Source organism: Spodoptera frugiperda, chromosome 22 (assembly GCF_023101765.2).
Source record: "Spodoptera frugiperda isolate SF20-4 chromosome 22, AGI-APGP_CSIRO_Sfru_2.0, whole genome shotgun sequence".
Lineage (NCBI taxonomy): Eukaryota > Metazoa > Arthropoda > Insecta > Lepidoptera > Noctuidae > Spodoptera > Spodoptera frugiperda.
This window is the reverse complement of record NC_064233.1, coordinates 1,037,736-1,059,169: the sequence shown is the minus strand read 5'-3', so window position 1 is coordinate 1,059,169 and position 21,434 is coordinate 1,037,736. Positions and strand designations below refer to the sequence as shown.

Here is a 21,434-nt window from a genome sequence, read left to right as displayed (position 1 = left end):
ACGAGCTGGCTGACCTGATGGTAAGCAATTAGCGCCGCTCATGGACAAATACAACACCAGAGGAGTCACAGTTGCGTTGCCGACCTTTTAAAAAAGGAATACGCTCCTTTCTAGAAGGTAATGAATAAACTCGTATCATTTTGGAAATGCCACCAACGACAGCTCAGAGGCAGAAAGTTTCTTTAGAAACGGACAGTTAAAAACGGATGGTATATAACCCGCATTATACCGATTTTTGGTACCATACCTAATGAAAGGATTTAATGACATGTTTTACTGTCTATCCGTTAATCACAGGAGACTATCTCAAGAACCATTACTATAGCTGCTATAGTATAACAATTTATTAATGTATTTTTTCTTTCATAATCTACTTCACTTCGCACGCGATTTTTACGAAATTTCATTTTTTTTTTTATTTTCATAGATTCTAATATTAATTTATTGAATTGTAATAAAATATTTGATTTTATTATACAACGTATTATATCATATTATGTCCTTATGGCACATACATAATTATATGAAACGAAAACACGTATAATTTGTGACGATAATTATTTTAAAATAAATAAAAAGGAGATTTTTAAGAGATTCCTATATGTGTTAATATGTTTGTAAATAATAAATATTTTTTAAGTAAATATAATGTCAATAACATTACGTTAATAAAGAAATCTGTGAGATTCTTATTGCATAAATAAATAAAAAATAAAACAATATATATAAATTCAGTGTAAAATAATAAAATTAAATACACACAACAAAAAAAGAAAAGTAAACACAGTGTAGCAAGGCGGAAAATAGTATCACGAATTAAAATTAGCCAGTGTTGCTAGTGAAAAATAGAAAAATAAATATGGCTCGCGAAATATCGCGGTGGTTTACTGTGATGAGAGTAGACAGAACTGTGCTAAATTAATTTACAAATAGCTGCTTGTTAATATTCTAGAAAACACAAAAAAATACATGCTTTGAACACAAATGAGAAAAAAAAACAAGATTAAAAAAAAACAATTGTGAAATAGTACATAAAATTTCATAAGGCAAATTATTATATATCATCATCATCAACAGCCTATAAGTGGCCACTGCTGACCAAAGGCCTCTTCTCACACGGAGAAGGTTTGAGCATTAATCACCACGCTTGCTCAATGCGGGTTTGCAAATTTTATATACTATTGCACAATTAAAATTAAATAAAACCATTTTGAAAGTAAAATTAAATAAAAATAAATTCATTTTCTTTCACGATTTTTCAGTTTTTGTTCATAATTGATTAGAAAATATAAATAATAATAATATAATTGAGCAGATCATTGTAATTCATACCATATTGCTTTCATATTAAAGCGTAAATTGCACTGATCTTAATTGACGAATGTAAACTTCACAATGACACTTTTAAACATATTGCGAATGCGAATAAATAATAGAAAAATAAGTTGTTCTAAAAGTATCTGCCACGGCTTTAATGGGAGGTAGTGTTTGAAGATTACAATAGTGAAGAAATTTCGTATCCCGGACCAGTTAATTCAATTTGAGAACATAAAGAAGTTAAATAAACATTGACTCTACTCTGCATAACGTGGTTCACAAATACGCACGATGCGTCGCTTCGTCAATGAAAACAATTGCTATCAATTGATGAAGTAACAGAGACAGTGAAATAGATAGTTCTTTCATAACAAACACATACGTAGATATTTTTATATGAGAAAAAAACTTATACTCAATAATAATTTATATTCTCTATAGTAATCTTAAGACACAACACTACCTCCCATTAAAGCCGTGGCAGATACTTTTAGAACACCTTAAATAAATAAATAAAAAACAACCATTTTCGAAAATTGAGCAACATTGAACAAAAAGTGAGTAAAAAATATTGTAATAGACTTATGTCCGAATACTCAAACGCTACTCAATTTTAAGACGCTCTCAAAACTAGTTCTGTCTCTACCAATTCTTTATAAAATGACAGAGATAGCAAGTTATTTAAGTATAACTTAAAATTGAGTAACATTTCAGTATTTGAGCGTTATGTACGTAATTTCTCCAAATTAAAAATTCATTGTTCAGGAGTTTCAGTTTTCCAACACTCTAGCTGAGGTTTACGTGTGAGCTTTTTGAATAAATTATAAATCAAAGAATGGTTACTTCGACTTTCCTTAATCTGAAATGGATCAAAGAAAAAAATAAAATAAAAAAACGAGCAAAATAAAAAACAAACTACGCGCTACAAAGAAACGTATTTGCAAAGAAATATCATAAGAAATGGCGTATTATTTTAGTCACTAAGTTACAGTATTTAAGGCGCAATTTTCAGAGGTCTGAAATATACTTATTGGACTTCAAAATTTAATATGAATCCCGGTATCACTTGAAAGCAGTCGAGCTTTTCTCAAACTGTTCAATTGAGTAAATCGCATATTGTCATAAAATTTATTATGCAAAAAATATTTTATTATATACGGTATATTCAGTTATAATCTTGAAATCACAAATGCAATATTTTAAGCAACAGAAATCTACAATTTTCGAATAATATTAATTTATATGTTTGTTCATACCTCTGAAAATTCTATTAAAGGCATTATACAAAATAAAACATAGCTGTAAAACTACTGAAAATTAAAAAAGCGTGAGTATGTGCAAGTTACCAGAGATTTCAGGTACATATGTACGAAGCACACAACAATATATAAATATAATGCACATATGTATATATTATATATTATATAGAGCATATATATAATCAAAACTTAACCAAAGAATATGTAAAAAAACCTAAACAATTCTCACTGGAATATCAACCTTAAAGATTAACCTATAAGGTTGAAAGTCAAGTAGCTGCTTAAAGAACTCACATTTTTATGTAAAAAAAAATGAAATTACTTTTTTTTTTCTTATGTAAATATACGTGTCATGATTACGTTAGTAACTATACAGAAAAGTCACAACAACAAAATATAGAAAAAAAATGAGATTCATTATTAAATATCAATTTGCATTGTCAACAATAGGGTAGATGACTAATTTTTATTTCAATGTCCGTCTTGTAGATTATTTTAAAACATTAGACACGTATTTTTTATTTTCTTACGGAAACAAATACTTTCAAAGATATATCGATTTGAAATATCGCGTGACATCACTTCTAGGTACATTTTATACGACAATGAAATGACATATTTTCTCCCACTCCTAAACTTTGATTCGTTTTTATCTAAGTATTGTTATCTTATACGACAAAATAAAAAAATACGTGTCTAATATTTTTTCATTAGCTAACTGACGGACTAAATAGATTTTTAATTGTCATACCCCGCCATCATCCCTATTTTAATAAAGTTAGTCAATATCCCTATATTAAAGCTATCTCGCTAAATATCACTGAATGCCACAAGTGTACTTACTCCCCCTTGCACCAACCCCCCCTATTTCTTAACTAAGAGTTACTAGGGGAGCACGTAAGGTAACCCCTTATCTGAACTGTTAGGTGTCACTTCTAGGTGACAACCAAAACGTCCTTAAGTCAAAGTCAAAATTATTTATTACAAATAGACTCGGCAGGCACTTTTGGATGTCAAAGCAAATGTTACCAATATTAAAATAAACGGTCTGTCTATCGGTCAGTCCTCTAATGAGCTGGAAATGTCACCTGTCTTAGCTTTTTTTTTAAGGGCGAAAATCGTCCATTGATTTTTCCCGCCTATCGGCGGAAATCAGCGCGCGATAGCTGTCTTAGTTTTAGGCTTCATTTACCGATAGACAGACATTTTTTATATTAGAGCATTTGCTTGGACGTTCAAAAATGACTTCTCGGTCTATTCGAAATAAATAATTTTCATTATAACTATGGCAAGACATATCAAATTAACTAAAAATCACGGTTTACTCACGCAAATTAATAGAGAAAAGCTCTACTAGAGTCCCTCTGTGACTCGAATCTAGTAGAGCTTTTCTCCATTAACAGTACATAAGTAAACCGTGATTTTTAGTTAAAATTATTTCCACTTTGACTTTGAAACAAACCCCTTACTAGTTAGATGTCACTTATAGATTAAAGTGTCCCCATATTAGTTTAAGATTTAAGGGGGGTTAGTGGCCAGGCGCCATGGTATACTACTTACCTACTAGAGACCAAGTCTAACTACCCCTAACCATATCAGAACTAAGATATAAAGGCAACCGGTTCCCCAAATTTACCCCCAACGGGGTAAACTACTCTCACTAGCGACCCTCACCCCGAGTTTTACTCTAATAGGGGTAAGGGGTAATACTAACTGCCGGGTGGGGGGTGAATAGCAATATTATTTAACTTTTTTAAACCCCCAATTAGTTTTAAAAGCTTTATTTTAATATTTCGTGTATTGTCAATAACACGATTGTATTTAATTATTATGTTATTGGCTTACTCACGTAACTGTTTGACGAGGAACTCGACTAGTTTCAAGCCATGCTAAAGGTTCATTCATGAGCAGCATTCCGCGACACACGACGCGGCGACTGTCGCGCTGTTACTCTATATAAGCCTCTAGCATGGCTTGAAACTAGTCGAGTTCCTCGTCAAACAGTTACGTGAGTAAGCCAATAACATAATAATTAAATACAATAATATTGTTGATAATACACGAAATATTTTTACAATTACGAGATTCCTTTTACGAGCAAATTTTATTTCGTGTTTCGAAAAGGTATTTTGATACCAAGTCGAAATTATCGATTACGAAAAATCGATTTTCGTATATTTTTCGTATATGGGCGGAGTCTACATAGGACTAGTATATAGCTGCATTTTTGTTCGAAAATCTATTTGTTCATTTCTTAAACAAAAGATTAATGTTAGCATATTGCTAATAGATATATTACTCTATCTTTTAGTCCATAAGGACGAAAATTCAATGAACAATTTCATTCTACATAAATTAAAGAAATAAATAAATTGCTTGTCATGCTAAATTGAACTTTATGAACGACGTATTAGAGTTCATATTTCAGAAATGGTTTCAAGAGACATATGTTTGTTAAAATATAAGGTACGTATATAAATTTGCGATGGGGGCGCATGCGCAACCCATTTTATACTTTATAGTAATCAGCATAGAGCTTAGAATAGCAACCAGCACCCCATTTTGCAGATGTAAAGCGGGACTAGATGTGACATATTTTTTATTTATAATTAATTTTTTTTATTTTATTAAAAAACATCTGTTATTGACTGTTATTATCTCAAGATTTGCTGAACCGATTTCAATGTGGTTTTCAAAAAAGTATTTGTTACTGAGAAGACGTAGTTTGTCATTTAACCGACGTGAAGTTAAGAAGTATACTCATGAATGCCTCTAGCATGGCTTGAAACTAGTCGAGTTCCTCGTCAAAGAGTTACGTGAGTAAACCGATAACATAATAATTAAAAATAATAGTTTTATTTTTAATGATGTTGTTATTAAGCCGATTTTTTATGTAATTCTATTGACAGAACTAAACACAATTCCATTACATTTATTAACTATCTAATATACTTAATTTGAGCGAACTTTAATAATGTCACATCTAGTCCTTCTTTACATCCCTGCCAATCCCATATAAAGGCATATATTTGTTCTACAATGTTATTTATACAGAACCAACGAGATTGACAACCTTAATACCTTCGCCATAAGGCTCAATTTCCAATGATTTCTACGAATATATTGCCATGTAATAAAGGAACTCTATTACATTAAGCATAAGGCTCAATTTCCAATGATTTAAATATACGAATATAATACCTTAATGATTTAAATATACCAATATATTCATATACTAAAATCATTGGAAATAGCGCTTTATGGTTAAAGATTTAGAGTTCTTTATTACATGGCAATATATTCGTAAAAATCTTTGAAATTTGAGTCTTATGGCTTAGGTATTATATTCCCATGTAATATAGGAACTCTATTACATTAGGCATAAGGCTCAAATTCCAATGATTTCTACGAACACATTACCATCTCATGAAGGAACTCTAAATCGTTCGACTTAAGGTTCAAATTCCAATGATGATGAATACGAATATATTGCCATGTAATAATGGTTCTTAATAACGAAGGAATAAGGTTGAATCTCGTGTGTTCTGGTTAGCTAATGTTTGGACAATCGTTTTGGCGGCGTCTTTGGTTTAAGTCGATCCTTCCTTACCTGTGTTAGGCGGATTCTTTCGCATCTGGAATTTAAAAAAAAAACATTTTATTAGATAAAATTTGGTATTTTTCTCAATTACTGTGAATTTTCAATACATATATTAGATTGGTTTATTTTTCTAGCTACTTAATTAAAATACAATTATATCTTATCTGAACCGGGAATCGAACCCGAGACACTCATAACGACTCGACTAACGAGACAGTTGTTATGGGGAAATCAATTTATTTTAGATGGAATATAGAAAACTTTAAATTTAAAATACAACCGCACTAGAAACCCAGAATCACAGAGTACATCATAGACAAAAAATATTTCTTTTTAAAGAAATGACCATAGATAACGATTATAGAGACAGTAAAAATGACTATCGAAAACCGAAACAACAATTTCAAAAAATTAATGTTACTTGGCTATATTCTTGTTTTATTTTTTTATACCTTGTACGGCCCAAGAATCGAACCCACAGCCATATTTTTTATCCTTCACGACTCAAGAATCGAACCCTAAATCTATCACACCACCAAAAATATACATACGTATCAACTAGATCAGGTTTCTGCAGCTGTTGATGCAATTTGCGCAGATTCTCCAACGGGACGCGATGCTCCGTGGCGTGCGCATACGCATGGCAGTTGCAGTTCACCCAGTCGCTGCCCGCCTGGTACGAGAAGTTGGAGTCGTTGCTCGGAATCAGGCGGGGACGTGCACGGGCCGCGCACATACCTGGTGGGGGGAGGGGGGTAGTTAGTTAATATCTATACTAATATTATAAAGCTGAAGAGTTTGTTTGATTGTTGTTTGTTTGTTTGAACGCGCTAATCACAGGTACTACTGGTCTGATTTGAATAATTCTTTTTGTGTTGAATAGTGCATTTATCGAGGAAGGCTATAGGCTATTAAACATCACGCTATGACAAATAGGAGCCGAGCAGAGCGGGTAAAACCGCGCGGTAGTAGCTAGTAGTTAATATAAGTATTTTAGCCAATGGGGGTTGTAGACAAATCCGGAGCTGCGGACTACCTAGCGGGTTACCTACTCGAAAAGTAGTAGGAACGGGGTGCTTTTTGGTCAGTAAGAGTCTGACAATCCCTCTCGCCTCACCCAATGCAGGTGAGGTCATTAGTTGATATTCTCCCGTTAAAAAAAGAGTATGTAGTAGACAGACCCGGAGCTGCGAAGGCCTTTTCTCACAAGGAGAAGGTTTGAGCATTAATCACCACGCTTGCTCAATGCGGGTTGGCGATTTCAAACTTATAATTAGAAATTATAAGCCCAGGTTTCCTCACGATGTTTTCCTTCAACGTTTGTCAGTGGTGTCTAAATATAAGTATCCACAGGCACGTATCATACGCATCGCACGCATGCCGTATAATTACATCAGTACGCATCGCATGTAGGCATTGCCGATGAGCGGTCCGTACGATGCGGATCAGTGGACGCAGTTGTATGAGTTTCTATACAAGACAAACTAAAATCCGTTGCGTGCGATGCGTACGATGCGGGCTTGTGGACACTTACCTAAATTAAACTTACCAGTAATAAATATATCTTCAAGATGGAAATAACTAGTTCGTAGCGCTGCTCGGTAGAGGGCGTTAGCTGCGTCGTATGAAAAGGCGTACGCCGTACCAGACAGGTACTTAGGATACACCCTCCCACCATACATGTACTTAGGACTGTACCTGGAAGCATAATACCACATTTGTGTGAAGTCGGTTAAAATATAGAAGGGCTAGACAGAGGTGCACATATAGGGTGACTGGTAATTAGTGAACGATATTTAAACACGTGATTGTACTCATGATTACAAACAACTTTCCCGAAGAAACTTTTTTTGTATACTCATTAGTTTTATTTTTAACACAATAACAAAACAACAAAATCGCACACATGCTTTATAGAAAGCTTCATCGAAAATAATATTTTGCACGACTCGGAAATCAAACCCAAGCCTCTTCGTAAGGCAACAGCACTAGCCAATGAGTCAAAAATGAGACAAATTGTCTAAAAATTCTAATGACATTTTATCCGACTCGGGAATCGAACCCGTGATCTTGACAATCGCAACGGCGAACGAGGTGGTCAAAAACAAGACTGAGAAATTATTAAAAAAAAACAAATTTCTCAATCTCAAAAAAACACTACTCAACCTGGGAATCGAACCCAAAACTTTACTTACCAACAAGGCAACCAAAACAAGTTTAGTTTAAAACCTAGGTCTTACCATTTATTACTAGAATCTAGAATAGGTCTCGCCCCACATATTAGGTGTCCCGTAAGTAGGTATTCCTTAGAATTCTGGATCTTATACTTGGCATCAAACTCTTGAGACTTATTTTTCAAAATATCCATCAAATTCGGTACGTTTATGTACATGTCATCATCTGATTTTAAAATGTAGCGAACTGGAAAATTAAAATATTATATTCATTATTAAATAATATTTGAGGAAAGCTCGACTAATTTCGAGCCATATCGGGACTCATATTTGAGGAACCGCGTGCGCGAGAGTTTGTCAGTTTACACGCATTTAACTCCGGAACTAATGATTCGGTTTGTATAATTATTTTTGTGTTGGATAGTCGATTTATTAAGAAAGATTATAGGGTATAAAATAATCACAAAATGATAAATAAAGCCGAGGAGAGGGTGAAACCGCGCTGGAGTATCTAGTTATAATTCAATTGTCATTATTTTAAAAGGAGAGTTTGCTTCGGCACTGAACGGGAATGCTCGACTGGAGTGATACCACGGTCTCACAGAAAATCGACGTAAAACGTGTTGCGTTTTGTGAGTGAGGTTACCAGATCACCCCCTTCCCAATCCCAGATTCCTCAACAACCCTTATATTCCTAACCTTCAAAAGGTCGGTAATGCAATTATAACGCCTCTGGTGTTTCAAGTATCCATGAGCGGCGGCGATTGCTTACCATCAGGTGACCCGTCAGCTCGTTTACCGGCTTATACCATAAAAAAAATATATTAGTAAGATACTGACCACTATTATTACAATTGCTTGTGATCCACTTGAGTAGCATAATAGATTTTAAAGTCAGATTACTGTAGGAATCTATGAACCTCTCCTGGATGATATCACCATATTTCTGGACCTCCTCCTCAATCCTATTCTGGACCACCGAATCATTATCGTTAGCTGGCAACCCCAACAAAAACACAACCTTATAATCCACATCAGTGTTGCCATAATCAGCATTCACCTCTTTCATTTTGCGAAAATTCTTATTTAATTTTAATAACGACAACACTTTTTCTAGATCAGGGGAGTGCCCGTACCCTCTGGGAGGGATTCGCATGACATTAGTGTCGTAGTATTCGTAGGAGGGTTCAGTTTGATCGCCCAATTGTTCATTCATGTCGAATTCTGGTAACATGACATCGTCGTCATCAAACCGTTTCTCCTCAGGTACATCGTCAGTCTTGTCATTCACCAAGTTGTCTTGTAGCGCTTTAGCCAGCCCCGGTAGGAGCTGATTAAAGCTAGATATGTATCTTTTAACTCTAGAGTAGGGCCTATTAACATATGCTTCTGTGTAGAGATCGTAGCTATAGTTATAGTGGGCATATTTCTGCTTAACTTCTTTGTACAACTTGGTCATTTGTTTATAAGTGGTGTAGTTGCCCCATGTTTCTCTAATGGTCTGTCTCCTGTCGAAGTGGACGGTGGCTGAGCAGACCACGATGAGAAGGAAGAGTTTGTCTTTCTGCTGCTTCGTGCATATATGTGTGGGTGCGTGGATTGTCGTCACGTTGTTTGGCTGGATATACACTTTTGTGTCTCGGTTCGTGTGCATCGACCACCCCGCGACTGTTGCTGCAAAATTGTGAGAAAATGACAATAAATTACATACATACATACATAACCTCACACCTGTCTCCCATGGGGGTAGGCAGAGACAATGGAACGCCCATTGCCACGGTTCTTACACACTTCTTTCGCGCTTCATCAATCTTTTAAATGTAAATTCATATTTATAGTGGTCTACATAAACTTATTAAAAATAAAACGCTAAGATTCTGTTCTGTCATGTCATGGATGCGTTTAAAAACATACAAATTGATATACACATCACACCCAGACCTTAAATAACATTCGGAGCTGCGGACTACCTAACGGGTTTACTGGGGCTCCGGCTCAAAGAGCAAAAGTAGGAACGGGGTGGTTTTTAGTCAGTATGAGTCTAACACTCGCCCAAGCCGGGAGAAGTCATTGGATGACATTCCCCCCTTAAAAAAGAAACCCTGAATAACAATTTGTACATCACATAAAAATCATTCTATGTTTAAATTGCACCCACGACAAGAGAGACGCTACTATTTAATACTTCCAAAAGCAACTTTACAGATCAAAAATTTCTGCACACACAACATATCATTCCATGCTCAAATCACACCCACGACACGAGAGAAGCTAGTCTAAAATCTTACCTTTAGAAATTTGATCATTGGCCTTAATATAAACAGGTATGTACAGAAGGACACAGAAGAGTATCATGGCTGTGCAGAAGAGGAAGAATTTGGCCAGCAGTGTCAGGGTGGACCGTCTCTCCCGGTCCTCGACCTTCGGCGAGGAGTATGGGGATAGGCGACGGGTTTTGTCATATCTGGAATAAGCAAATCACAATTGGGTACTATCCTCGGTCAAAAATAAATTATTACAACTTTTCAATACAATAAAATATTAAAAAATAATCACACTCTCATTCATAAATTTGATGAACTATTTAATTTTCGATTTTTTCTAGCTAAATTTCTAGAAATAAGTCTGCTATTTGACGTCAAAAACTTATGACGTCATAACGCACTATTTCATACAAAGTTCATAGAAAATATCGTTTTTGACGTTTCGAAAAAAGTATTGAATTTGACTAGTAGGAAAGTAGCCATTAATCTTACTAATATCATAAACTAGCTCTGAACAGCGAGAGCATCTGAACAGGTCCGCTCAAACTGCTGTGGTTCTTTCCTCTAAAGACCACTACAGAACCAACTTGCACGGTTCTCCGACATCTTTAATTGATTTTGTCTGGACTTTAAAAGAGACTATGACCTCTGAGTTTGTTTCGGCATTTCTTCTCAGAGTAGTCCGATAGGAAATGTCGGCCTCATCTAGTTATTTAAGAGATTGACGTGTAAAAGAGTCAGGTTACGTTGTAACCTATTTGCAAAATAAATATTTATTTATCATTTAACTTTTGTCAGCGGCTTTGTTCGCGTTCCCGTCGAACAAAAAGTATCCTATCACCCAAGTCCCGGAGCTGCTGACTACCTAGCGGGTTTACCGAGGCTCCAGCTCGAAAAGCAGGAGTAGGAACGGGGTGGTTTTTAGTCAGTAACAGTCTGACACTCCCTCTCGCTTCGCCCAAGGCGGGAGAAGTCATTGGACGATTTCCGCTCAATAAAAAAAATCCTCAAGTCAGCTCATACCCTGTTTATACCAAATTTCATCAAAATTCGTTCAGTAGTTTAAACGTGATTCACAGATAAACAAACAAACTTTCACATTTATAATATTAGTGTGTTGCGAAAGTTTGTGTGTATGTTTGTTACTCAATCACTTCAAAACGGCTGAAGGGATCGAGATGAAATTTAGAACAGGGGTAGATTATGGTCTGAAGTAACACTAGCCTACTTTTTATACCACGAGAATGCGGAACGAATGATTTCCCGAAAATTGTGTAGGGGAGCAAGAAAAAACGTGATTGCGCCGGACGAAGTCGCAGGAAGTTAGTATATAGCAATAAAAGTTTAAAAAATATTTTATTTGTATAAAAATGGACATCATATTATGGGCCGGTATCAAACCTGTGACCTTCCACATCACTGACATCAACATTAAATAGGTTAATTGTCTATCAATCTAATATCTCTCAACTCAGGCGTTCGACAGTCAATTTATTAACCACGAGGTCACAGGACCCATCATTTAAAGTACCTACATACACTAATAAATATCAGTTTGTAATGTTGACATAACCGCTTTTACTACATGCATGTGAATATACATACAAAATAACATGTTTTACAATTTTTGTCAGTCAAAGTCAACATTATTTATTTCAAATTGACCCGGAAGGCACTTTTGAACGTCAAAGCAAGTATTACAATATAAAGAAAACAAAATGTCTGTTTGTCGGTCAGTCGTTCAGTGAAGCTGTTTGCTCATTCCGTTGTCTGTCTATCTGTTTAATTATTCCGGCTAATCTCTGAAACGGCTGGGCCGATTTTGATTTTTTTATACTCAACAGCCAATCTCGCGAGATCTCAAAATTGCCACTTGAGCTCCAATCTTGCGAGATTTGCATTCCCTAATCCCCTACATTTACGTGATTTTTCTTTTCCAATTAGATTAACAGTAAATAAGGTTATAAGATATTAATAAGATTTTAAGATATACGGAATCATTGCCCAATGCTGCCCAATGATGGGCAATGATTCCCGAAGTCAATTTACAAGTCTGAAAAATCTACATAAAGTTTCACGATTTTCGAAATGCTCATAGAAGCGTGTTGTTTAAAATAGGGTATATGCATGTATTTTTTAAATGTTTTTAAATGGTAATTTACATCATTATATAAATGTTAAAAAAAACCAGCACCAAAAAAAAAAGGAATTCGGGTAAAAAAAGCAGTTTTAAAATAATAGATTCGTAACAGCATTTTAAACGACCGTCATTTTGGCGCGCTCGCGTGACGTCAAAGTCTATAATAACAGTTGAAACTGCAAAGTGTTTTGGGTCATAATTTGTATATATTTCGTGTTTTACGTGAATTCACTTCAATTACATAATGCAACAGGATAGTAAACCGACTTTTAAATATTGTATCGTGCCCAAGTGTAAAAATACAAATAGAAATGCACCAAATAAAGTATTTTTTCTTGTCCCGAGAGGTGAGGACGTAAGGAGAAAGTGGTGCAAAATCATGAAAAGGGACATGATATCTCCATCAACTTGTTTATATTGTTGTGAAGATCATTTTGACGTAAGTAATTTTTTCTTTCAGAACACTTTTTTTGTTTGTTTAGCTTTGCCCTATGTCCAACCGTGGACATAAGCCTCAGCCTATGTACTTATGAGAACTTGAGGGAGTGCAAGGCACGCCACTTATACTCAAGCAAAGTGTCAAGTTAATGATACAAAGCAGCCTCAGCTTCAGATAATATGTTTTTCACACAATACAATAAATAACCTTAAAATGTTCTCCCATTCGCATTTTAAGGTTATGTTATTTCCAGGCTATTTCTATTTACTTATAGGTAAAAATTATCCAAAGAAGGCGTCGAAAACCAAATAAATATAATATTTATTGTGTAATTACCTTGCTGCTTTCACTCCTTTTATTTCAGTAGACGTAAAATCCGAATTTTATGTGAAATACGCGGTCATCATAAACACATCAATTTTTGGAAGATTGTCCGATTGTGCCTTGACGTAACCAATATCAGTCATTTCCTGTGACTTTCCTGCCACTCTTTTACGAAACAATATCACTTCAATATCAACTCAAAATCACAAAAAAACTGAATTTCGTTGCAAGCATTCAACAATAGCACTTGTTGATATTTGTTATTATAGACTTTGACGTCACAAACTACTCTGACCAATAGCAATGCGTTTCAACTAATTTGAATTTCCCGCTTATTTTGTGCATTTTGCAATAATTATTTTCTTATTCAAAACAAAATTATATTGAAAATTATTGATAGATTTATAAATCTAAAGGAAAAGAGATTATATGAAAAAAAAATTATCGTTATTTGAATCATGCGCATATACCCTATTATATGTATCAGTGTATGTTACCTGTGTGACAAGATGGGACTTTCATCGCTGTCTCTTGAGTGGTATAGTCGTTCATCGTCATACCAGTGATGTTCACCATCCATAGATATTTATCTGCGAAGAGAAATAAACTTAATTATATATACAACAAAAACTATTTTTCTTATTCTTATATAATAATAATAACATCACGCCTTTTATCCCCGAAGGGGTAGGCAGAGGTGCACATTATAGCACGTAATGCCGCTATACAATGTACTTGTTTCAATTACCGAACCTGTTAAAGCAGTGCGCAGTGAATCATAAATTAATGTCACTGCACTGACTCATACGTTTATCATCAACTATGTATACATATATACATTGTGTAATATGGTACCTAATTCGAATTAATTAGCCTTAATGAAGGGACTTTTAAATTTCCTGTTAGGCTTTTTGGAACATTTTCAGTAATAAATATTGAACTTCTGTCAGTGTTGCTTTTTTGGCAGAAAATCATCCAAGTATCATCCCATCTCCTTGGGTGAGGCGAGAGGGAGTGTCAGACTCTTACTGACTAAAAACCACCCCGTTCCTACTCCTGCTCTTCGAGCTGGAACCCCGGTAACCCGCTAGGTAGTCCGCAGCTCCGGATGGTTGGCGCGGCGGCTGGTTAACCAGTTGCCAAGCAACGTGTCGCAGTTTCAATTCCCGCACGGAACAACTCTTTGTGTGATCCACAGATTGTTGTTTCGGGTCTGGGTGTCATGTGTATGTGAACTTGTATGTTTGTAAACGCACCCACGATACAGGAGAAAATCCTAATGTAGGGCAACTTTTTTTTTAAGAAAAGAAATGATTATTAATTTCCATCGTAAGACTTGATTTTCACAGATCTTTACGAAATTCAGACCAGTAGGGCTACTCCGGTTCTCGAATGCGAAGTTTCGTTTAATCTTCGGCCGTAGGTTTTATTGATTTTCTAAGAAAAATTACCTAAAAAAAAAAACGATTTATTTTTGATTTCATATTCAAAACCTATTTATTTATCTTCATTTCATTCGTTCATTTTAGTTCACGAAAGTTCGCAATAAATGGAATTGTACTACGAAAGCTGCGAAGATTTTTTTAGTTTTTCGTTGAATTAAAGTAGGCCCCCAGATTCTGATTCAACACTAGAATTTCACTCTCAATATTACATGCAACGACTGGTGAGACTGTACAATGTACATTGTACATACTCTATAAATACCAGCCGTGACCGGCAGCCGGTGTGTCACATCGCCCATTACCGATACAGTGGAAATAGACAATTGACTACAGCCGCCATCTTGCTTTAGGAAGCGTTCATAGGCACGGCGTTTTAGACGCACTATGCATACATTAAACTAGTTTGTTAGCGGTTTGGCCCACGTATCCGTGGTCCAGTGTGTCATAATTTACCCTTCTTTTTTACGCGGGGAAAATCATCCAATGACTTCTCTCGCCTTAGGTGAGGCGATAGGGAGTGTCAGACTCTTACTGAACTTAAAATCACCCCATTCCTTCTCCTGCTTTTCGAACCGGAGCCCCGGTAAACCCGCTAGGTAGTCCGCAGCTCCGGATAAATTATAAGCGGTTTGGCCGTCGTCCTAGTGGGGTAAAAAGTAGCTATTATGTTATTCAAGACCATAATTTACCCTTGTTCCAAATTTCATCCCGATCCCTTCAGCCGTTTGGACGTGTTTTTGTAACAAACTTACACACATACTTACTAAACAAACTTTCGCATTTATAATATGTAGTAGTAAGATTAAGTACATTGTACCGTAAATAGTAGAAGGAAGTAAATAGGTTTCTTAGCGGCGACAAAGCGCATGTAATGCCCCAAGTGTTGCGCACACGTTCATAGGCCACGGTGACCACTTATCATCAGGTGGGCTGTGTGATTTCTTGGCAGGTATAAAATTGTCGTCGAATGGTCGATCAATGAGCAGTGCGAGAGGGCCTATGGAGCTATACAACCTACATAGCTCCGTCCCTCTTGCACTGCTCAGTGATCGACCATTCTGACACAATTGTAATAGCAGACTAAGGCCCCAGGGAAAGTTGTGTGCTTATGACTTGCCTGATATAAAAAAGTCGTCGTGGTATAAAAAAGCAGGGCTCAGAGGCGGGCCTATTAGAGGACCCGGTGCCCCTTAATTAAGTAAATTAGTACACAGTGGACACGTCATTGGGAATCACTAAACAATTTATTAGTCTGCTAATGGTAGGTACTTGTTACATTCCCAGTTGTTCCCAGTAATGACAAACAGGGAAAGTTATGTTTATTCGTGTCCACTTATGACGCAGTTTGCGTACTTGTATGATAGCGAAGCGGTCATACTCTGGTATAGACCAAGGTAGTGTTTATTTTCTATAGTAATATTATAAAGCTAAAGAGCTTTTTTTGATTGTTTGTTTGAACGCGTTAATCTCAGGAAGTACTGGTACGATTTGAATAATTCTTTTTGTGTTGGATAGCGCATTTATCGAGGAAGGTTATAGGCTATAAATCATCACGCTACGGTCAAAAGGATCCGAGCAGAGCGAGTGATACCGCGTGGAAGTAGCTAGTATGGTATAAGCCGGTAAACGAGCAGCCCGATCACCTGATGGTAAACAATCGTCGCCGACCATTGACGTCCGAAATACCTACCAGAGCCGTTACAAGTGCGTTGCCAGCCTTTTAGCGACAAGCAGGAATAGGAACGGGGTGGTTTTTAGTCAGTAAGAGTCTGACACCCCCTCTCGCCTCGCCCAATGCGGATGAAGTCATTGGATGATTTTCCCCCCACAAAAAAAGTGTGAAATAGAAATATCAAACGGCTGATGTGAATCCACCCTTACGTTCGTTATAATAGATAGTATTTTAAATTTCAATAAAAAAGTTAGCCTTGACTACAATACCTATGCGCCATTACCTTGTGTTCAAACGATTGATTTTTATTACTTTTACAAATAGAAATTGTAGCTATAGCTAATATTTTGAGTACTAGTTTTTTAAAGCCTTTTTAAACGGTTTTATTCAGCTATTTTTTGAGGGGGAAAAAATCATCCAAATCATCCAATGTCTTGGGTGAGACGAGAGGGAATGCCAGACGCTTACTGACTATAAACCACTCCGTTCTTACTCTAGCTTTTCGAGCCGGAGCCCTGGTACCTACCCCGCTAGGCAATCCATAGCTCTGGGTCGGCATCAGCCCTAAGTTGGGCCCCTATGTGGTGATCTGATGATTGGCCTGTTTGTTTGTTTGGATCAAAAGTAATAGGAATTTCACCCCCTTCCTGACGATAGATCGATCTGATATTTAAGTTTGGACGGGCCGGCTCGACCGGAGTGATACCACGGCCTCACAGAAAACCGAAGTGAAACAACGCTTAACGTTGTGTTTCATTGTTAGGGGGCTACCGAAGGCCCAATTACCCCCCTTCCGGTAAACGAGTTGACGTATCACCTGATGGTAAGCAATCGCCGCCGCCCATGGACACCCGAAACACCAGAAGCGTTACAAGTGCGTTGCCTTTTGGAAGTTAGGAATTTAAGGGTTGTTGGGGAACCGGGGATTAGGAAGTCTGTGGGGCCATGTTACTCCGGTAGAGCCGGCCTATTCGTGCCGAAGCATGCTTCTGCCACACTTATGTATGTTAATACCTTGCCTTTTGTTTAACCTTTACCTATGGTAAAGTAGTCCAATACCTACTTATAACTTCATACAAGTACAAAATACTCGTACCATGGAGGTCAATAACATTACGTTTACAGAGGAAACCGACACATACCATTAGGTACATAAATTATACCTAGATAAATAAATATTATAGTTTATTGGACAACTTTTATTATTATTTGGTTTATAACTACCGTGAAACGTGGTTAAGTAAATTAATTGTGTTGTACATTTTACTCGCGATAATGATCGGTGGAGTAACTCGACTAGTTTTAAGCCACGACAAGGCCCATACGTTAGGCAACTGATGTGACGGCGCGCGATGTTTGCCACATTGATTGTCATGTTTCATGACTTTGGGCCCTTGGTGTGGCTTGAAATTAGTTGACTTAATTGTTGAACAGTTATGTGAATAGAACATTTAAATTCATTTAATATCACGCTGCTTTTCTGGGGTTATCAAAGTGTTTTGTCAGATGACATTGATGTCATAAAGCCAATTTTATTATGACCTGTAATAGGGTAGAACCTAATTTTTATTTTAATGTCCGTCTTGTCGATTATTTTAAAACATTAAACACATATTTTTATTTTCTTATGGATACAAATACTTTCAAAGATATATCGAGTTGAAATATCGCGTGACGTCTAGATACATTTCACGCGTAGAAATGACGTATATGCTCACTCCTATATTTTGATCGTTTTATCTAAGTATCGTTATCTTATATCCCTATTTTATTGTTGACTTAGAGCTCTACTGCTAAAAAATTCTTTTGACTTTATTAACTGGTAATATACCTTATCTTTAACGACATACTATCATGTTCCAAATACTCTCATTACTTGAACTTTTTATCTTATACGAGTTAACCTAACAAGTGTGTTTAAAAAGTGATTATGGGGACAGTCAGTTTTTTATTAACACGGAGATAACTTTTTTTATGTTAAATGGGCCGACGTTTGGCCGCTATCTCGCCTGATGGTAAGTGATGATGCGACCTACGATGGAGCACGTCTGCCCATAAGCAACCTATTCACTCGGGCTTTGAAGACATCCAGGTTATACCCATCAGGAAACACAAGAAACTCAAGGCAAGAGACAAAACGGTGGCGGCTTGTCGTTCTACGTGGAGGACTAAGGGGAAGGCCTTTGTTCAGCAGTGGACGTCTCTCGGCTGATGATGATGATGAAGAGATAAAACAAGGAAGTCTTGTGCAGGAGACAGGTTCCTGTCTACTCTCTGGATAGTCAGATCACTCAGTTTATGAGCCATCTTCACTACATAGTATAAAACAAAGTCGCTTTCTCTGTCCCTACGTCCCTTTGTACGCTTAAATCTTTAAAACTACGCAACGGATTTTGATGCGGTTTTTTTTATAGATAGAGTGATTCAAGAGGAAGTTTTATATGTATAATACATGCATAATATGTCACCATTGCACCCATGCGAAGCTGGGGCGGGTCGCTAGTTACATAATAAATTAAATCTCCCGATTAATTTCAATCACGGTGACCAGTCTATCTAACTAGACTAGTCTACTACAGGAGATATTATAGTGGAAACACAGGTGCATTCTCTGTTCCCTCACTCTCTGAATGATAGGACGGCAGACCGACACCACCGGAGAGAGGTCAGACGTAGAACCAACGGCTTTACGTGCTTTCGATGCACGGGGGTGAAACACCGCCGAACTTCCTGACTCCGGACTAATAATGGTCATTTTACTCAGAAAATGGCATTACCACTTTTTAGCTATGTTGCTGTTATGCTATGTTGTAGTGGATGCATTTGGCTTCCACTAATCATATTCATTGGTGTACATAGCTTACCACTGATGGAAATGGACTCAGCTAAGCTACATAGCTCAGTATCGGTGGCCATTGACCATTTATCATAGTTTCACAGCTTAGCTTCTACATCTTCGTAGTGTAGCTACATAACACATTACTGGTGGAAATGCACCCTAACCCAGAGAATTTATTATTAGCATTGAATGTTAATTTCAGCCATTAAATTTTGGTTTATCAGAAAGTTCCTGTCCATTCTCTTATTTGGACAAAACAAAAACTAGTTTTCTGTTCCGTTACCATATCATTATGCTACAGCGGTCAACAAAAGTACTAATAACTAGTAATTGTGAAATGGAAGACAGTAGGAAGATAAACATGACCTTACACTGTAAAAAAACAGTTGTAAAGTAGTTTTTATTATTGTTTTTTTTATTCCGTCTTGAGGACAAACAATAGACTTGTATCAGACTATAATGGCCTCTATTTCATGGTTTGTTTAGCTCCTTATATATTGTTATAATTAGTTTTTAAACAATACTAACAACTGTCAGATACTTAGTAGCTATTCAGTATGATTTGTAGCTACAAATCATTAGCAACTTCATGAATAATACAACACAATAAATCACACATCCTAATATGAATGAAAACTTATTAGAATTACAAATTAGTGTGGAATATAGTTACACAATTCGGCTTTACTTATGTGCACAGAGTTTACAATTACTTGGCAAGTTTCATAATATTTACAAGTACAAGTTTCATATTTTGTAACAACATTAAAATATTATAACTTTCGTTGAACATACTGAATTCATTATTATGTTTTTCGGCTGACTTACGTGACTGTTTGACGAGGAACTCGACTAGTTTCAAGCCATGCTAGAGGCTCATATTCATGAGCAGCATTTCACGACGACTGTCGTGCTGCTACTCTGTCAATATGAGCCTCTAACATGGCTTGAAACCAATCGAGTTCCTCGTCAAACAGTCACGTAAGTCAGCCGAAAAACATAACTACTTCAGTATGTCTCAAGTAAATTATAATATTTTGAAAAACATAAATTAACATTAAAGTAGTTATGAATAAAATACGTGTTTTATAATAAATATTACGGTGATTTACACAGCAATAACTGCTCGAGTGAGTTTAAAGAATATTTGAGAAACTTTATATGACGTTTACGTAAAAAACATCGCAACATGATACAATATTATGTTATAACTTCAACATTGAGTACTTAACCTCGTTTTACGGCCAAGTTACTCAAATGTAACACCGTAGTTATATGTTACTAATCTAATTAGCAATCCCTCTTAACATCTTACATGTTTCTTATTGGTAGAAGAGGCGAAATCCTCATAAATATCAAATTGGATCCCAATTCCATTTGGTGAGCGAATTATGTGTGAACGGCTGCTCTAATTTCGATCATTCTTCTTTTATTGTGTTTGCTATAGTCAGAAGAAGGTTCTGATTAAAGAAAATTTACGAAAAATCGTCTGGAAAGTCGCATGAGAAGTCGCGATACTTTTTCAAACGGATCGTTGGTGCGCAAAAAAATAAATAAAAAACCTGTTAAATGACATAATAGCGGCGTAAGGTACATCTTTTATGATGTCTTGGGAATAAATACCCTTGCGGAGTAAGGTCGGGTCGCCAGTTTCGAATATAAATAAACAATATTATATGAAAATGTCATGTTTCTTCGTAAAACTCACCGTAAAATGGCCACTATTCACTAGAAGCAATGAGATTCACACTAATATAGGTTACGCTAGTATTTACAAGCACTTTAATATTAATTACACTTAATTAAACTATTATTTTACATTGAAAACAGACTATCACAATAACTTTGATACAGCTGCAGCAGCCATTTGTAAAAAATAACAGTGTGCTCAATCTTCTTAAAATATTACTACCCTACCAAAACAAATCATTATTTTGAATGTTAACTATATACTGCCCAT

General features: G+C 36.1%; 1 protein-coding gene across 2 annotated transcripts; it reads right to left on the bottom strand.

Moving 5' to 3' along the window:
* Positions 1–1,770: 1,770 nt before the first annotated feature.
* On the bottom strand, positions 1,771–21,348 carry LOC118280085 (N-acetyllactosaminide beta-1,3-N-acetylglucosaminyltransferase 2). Of its 2 annotated transcripts, XM_050702744.1 has the most exons (9): positions 21,183–21,348; positions 14,016–14,108; positions 10,640–10,815; positions 9,192–10,025; positions 8,418–8,598; positions 7,727–7,875; positions 6,729–6,915; positions 6,187–6,211; positions 1,771–2,176 (listed from the first exon to the last, which is right to left on the bottom strand). In XM_050702744.1, exons 2-9 carry the CDS (start codon positions 14,096–14,098, stop codon positions 2,072–2,074), a joined length of 1,740 nt encoding a protein of 579 aa, XP_050558701.1. In that variant the 5' UTR covers positions 14,099–14,108; positions 21,183–21,348; the 3' UTR covers positions 1,771–2,071. The 2 variants fall into 2 exon arrangements, with proteins under 2 accessions (XP_050558701.1, XP_050558702.1); XM_050702745.1 differs by lacking the exon at positions 1,771–2,176 and having other exon boundaries at positions 5,912–6,211.
* Between the last annotated feature and the right edge of the window lie 86 nt (positions 21,349–21,434).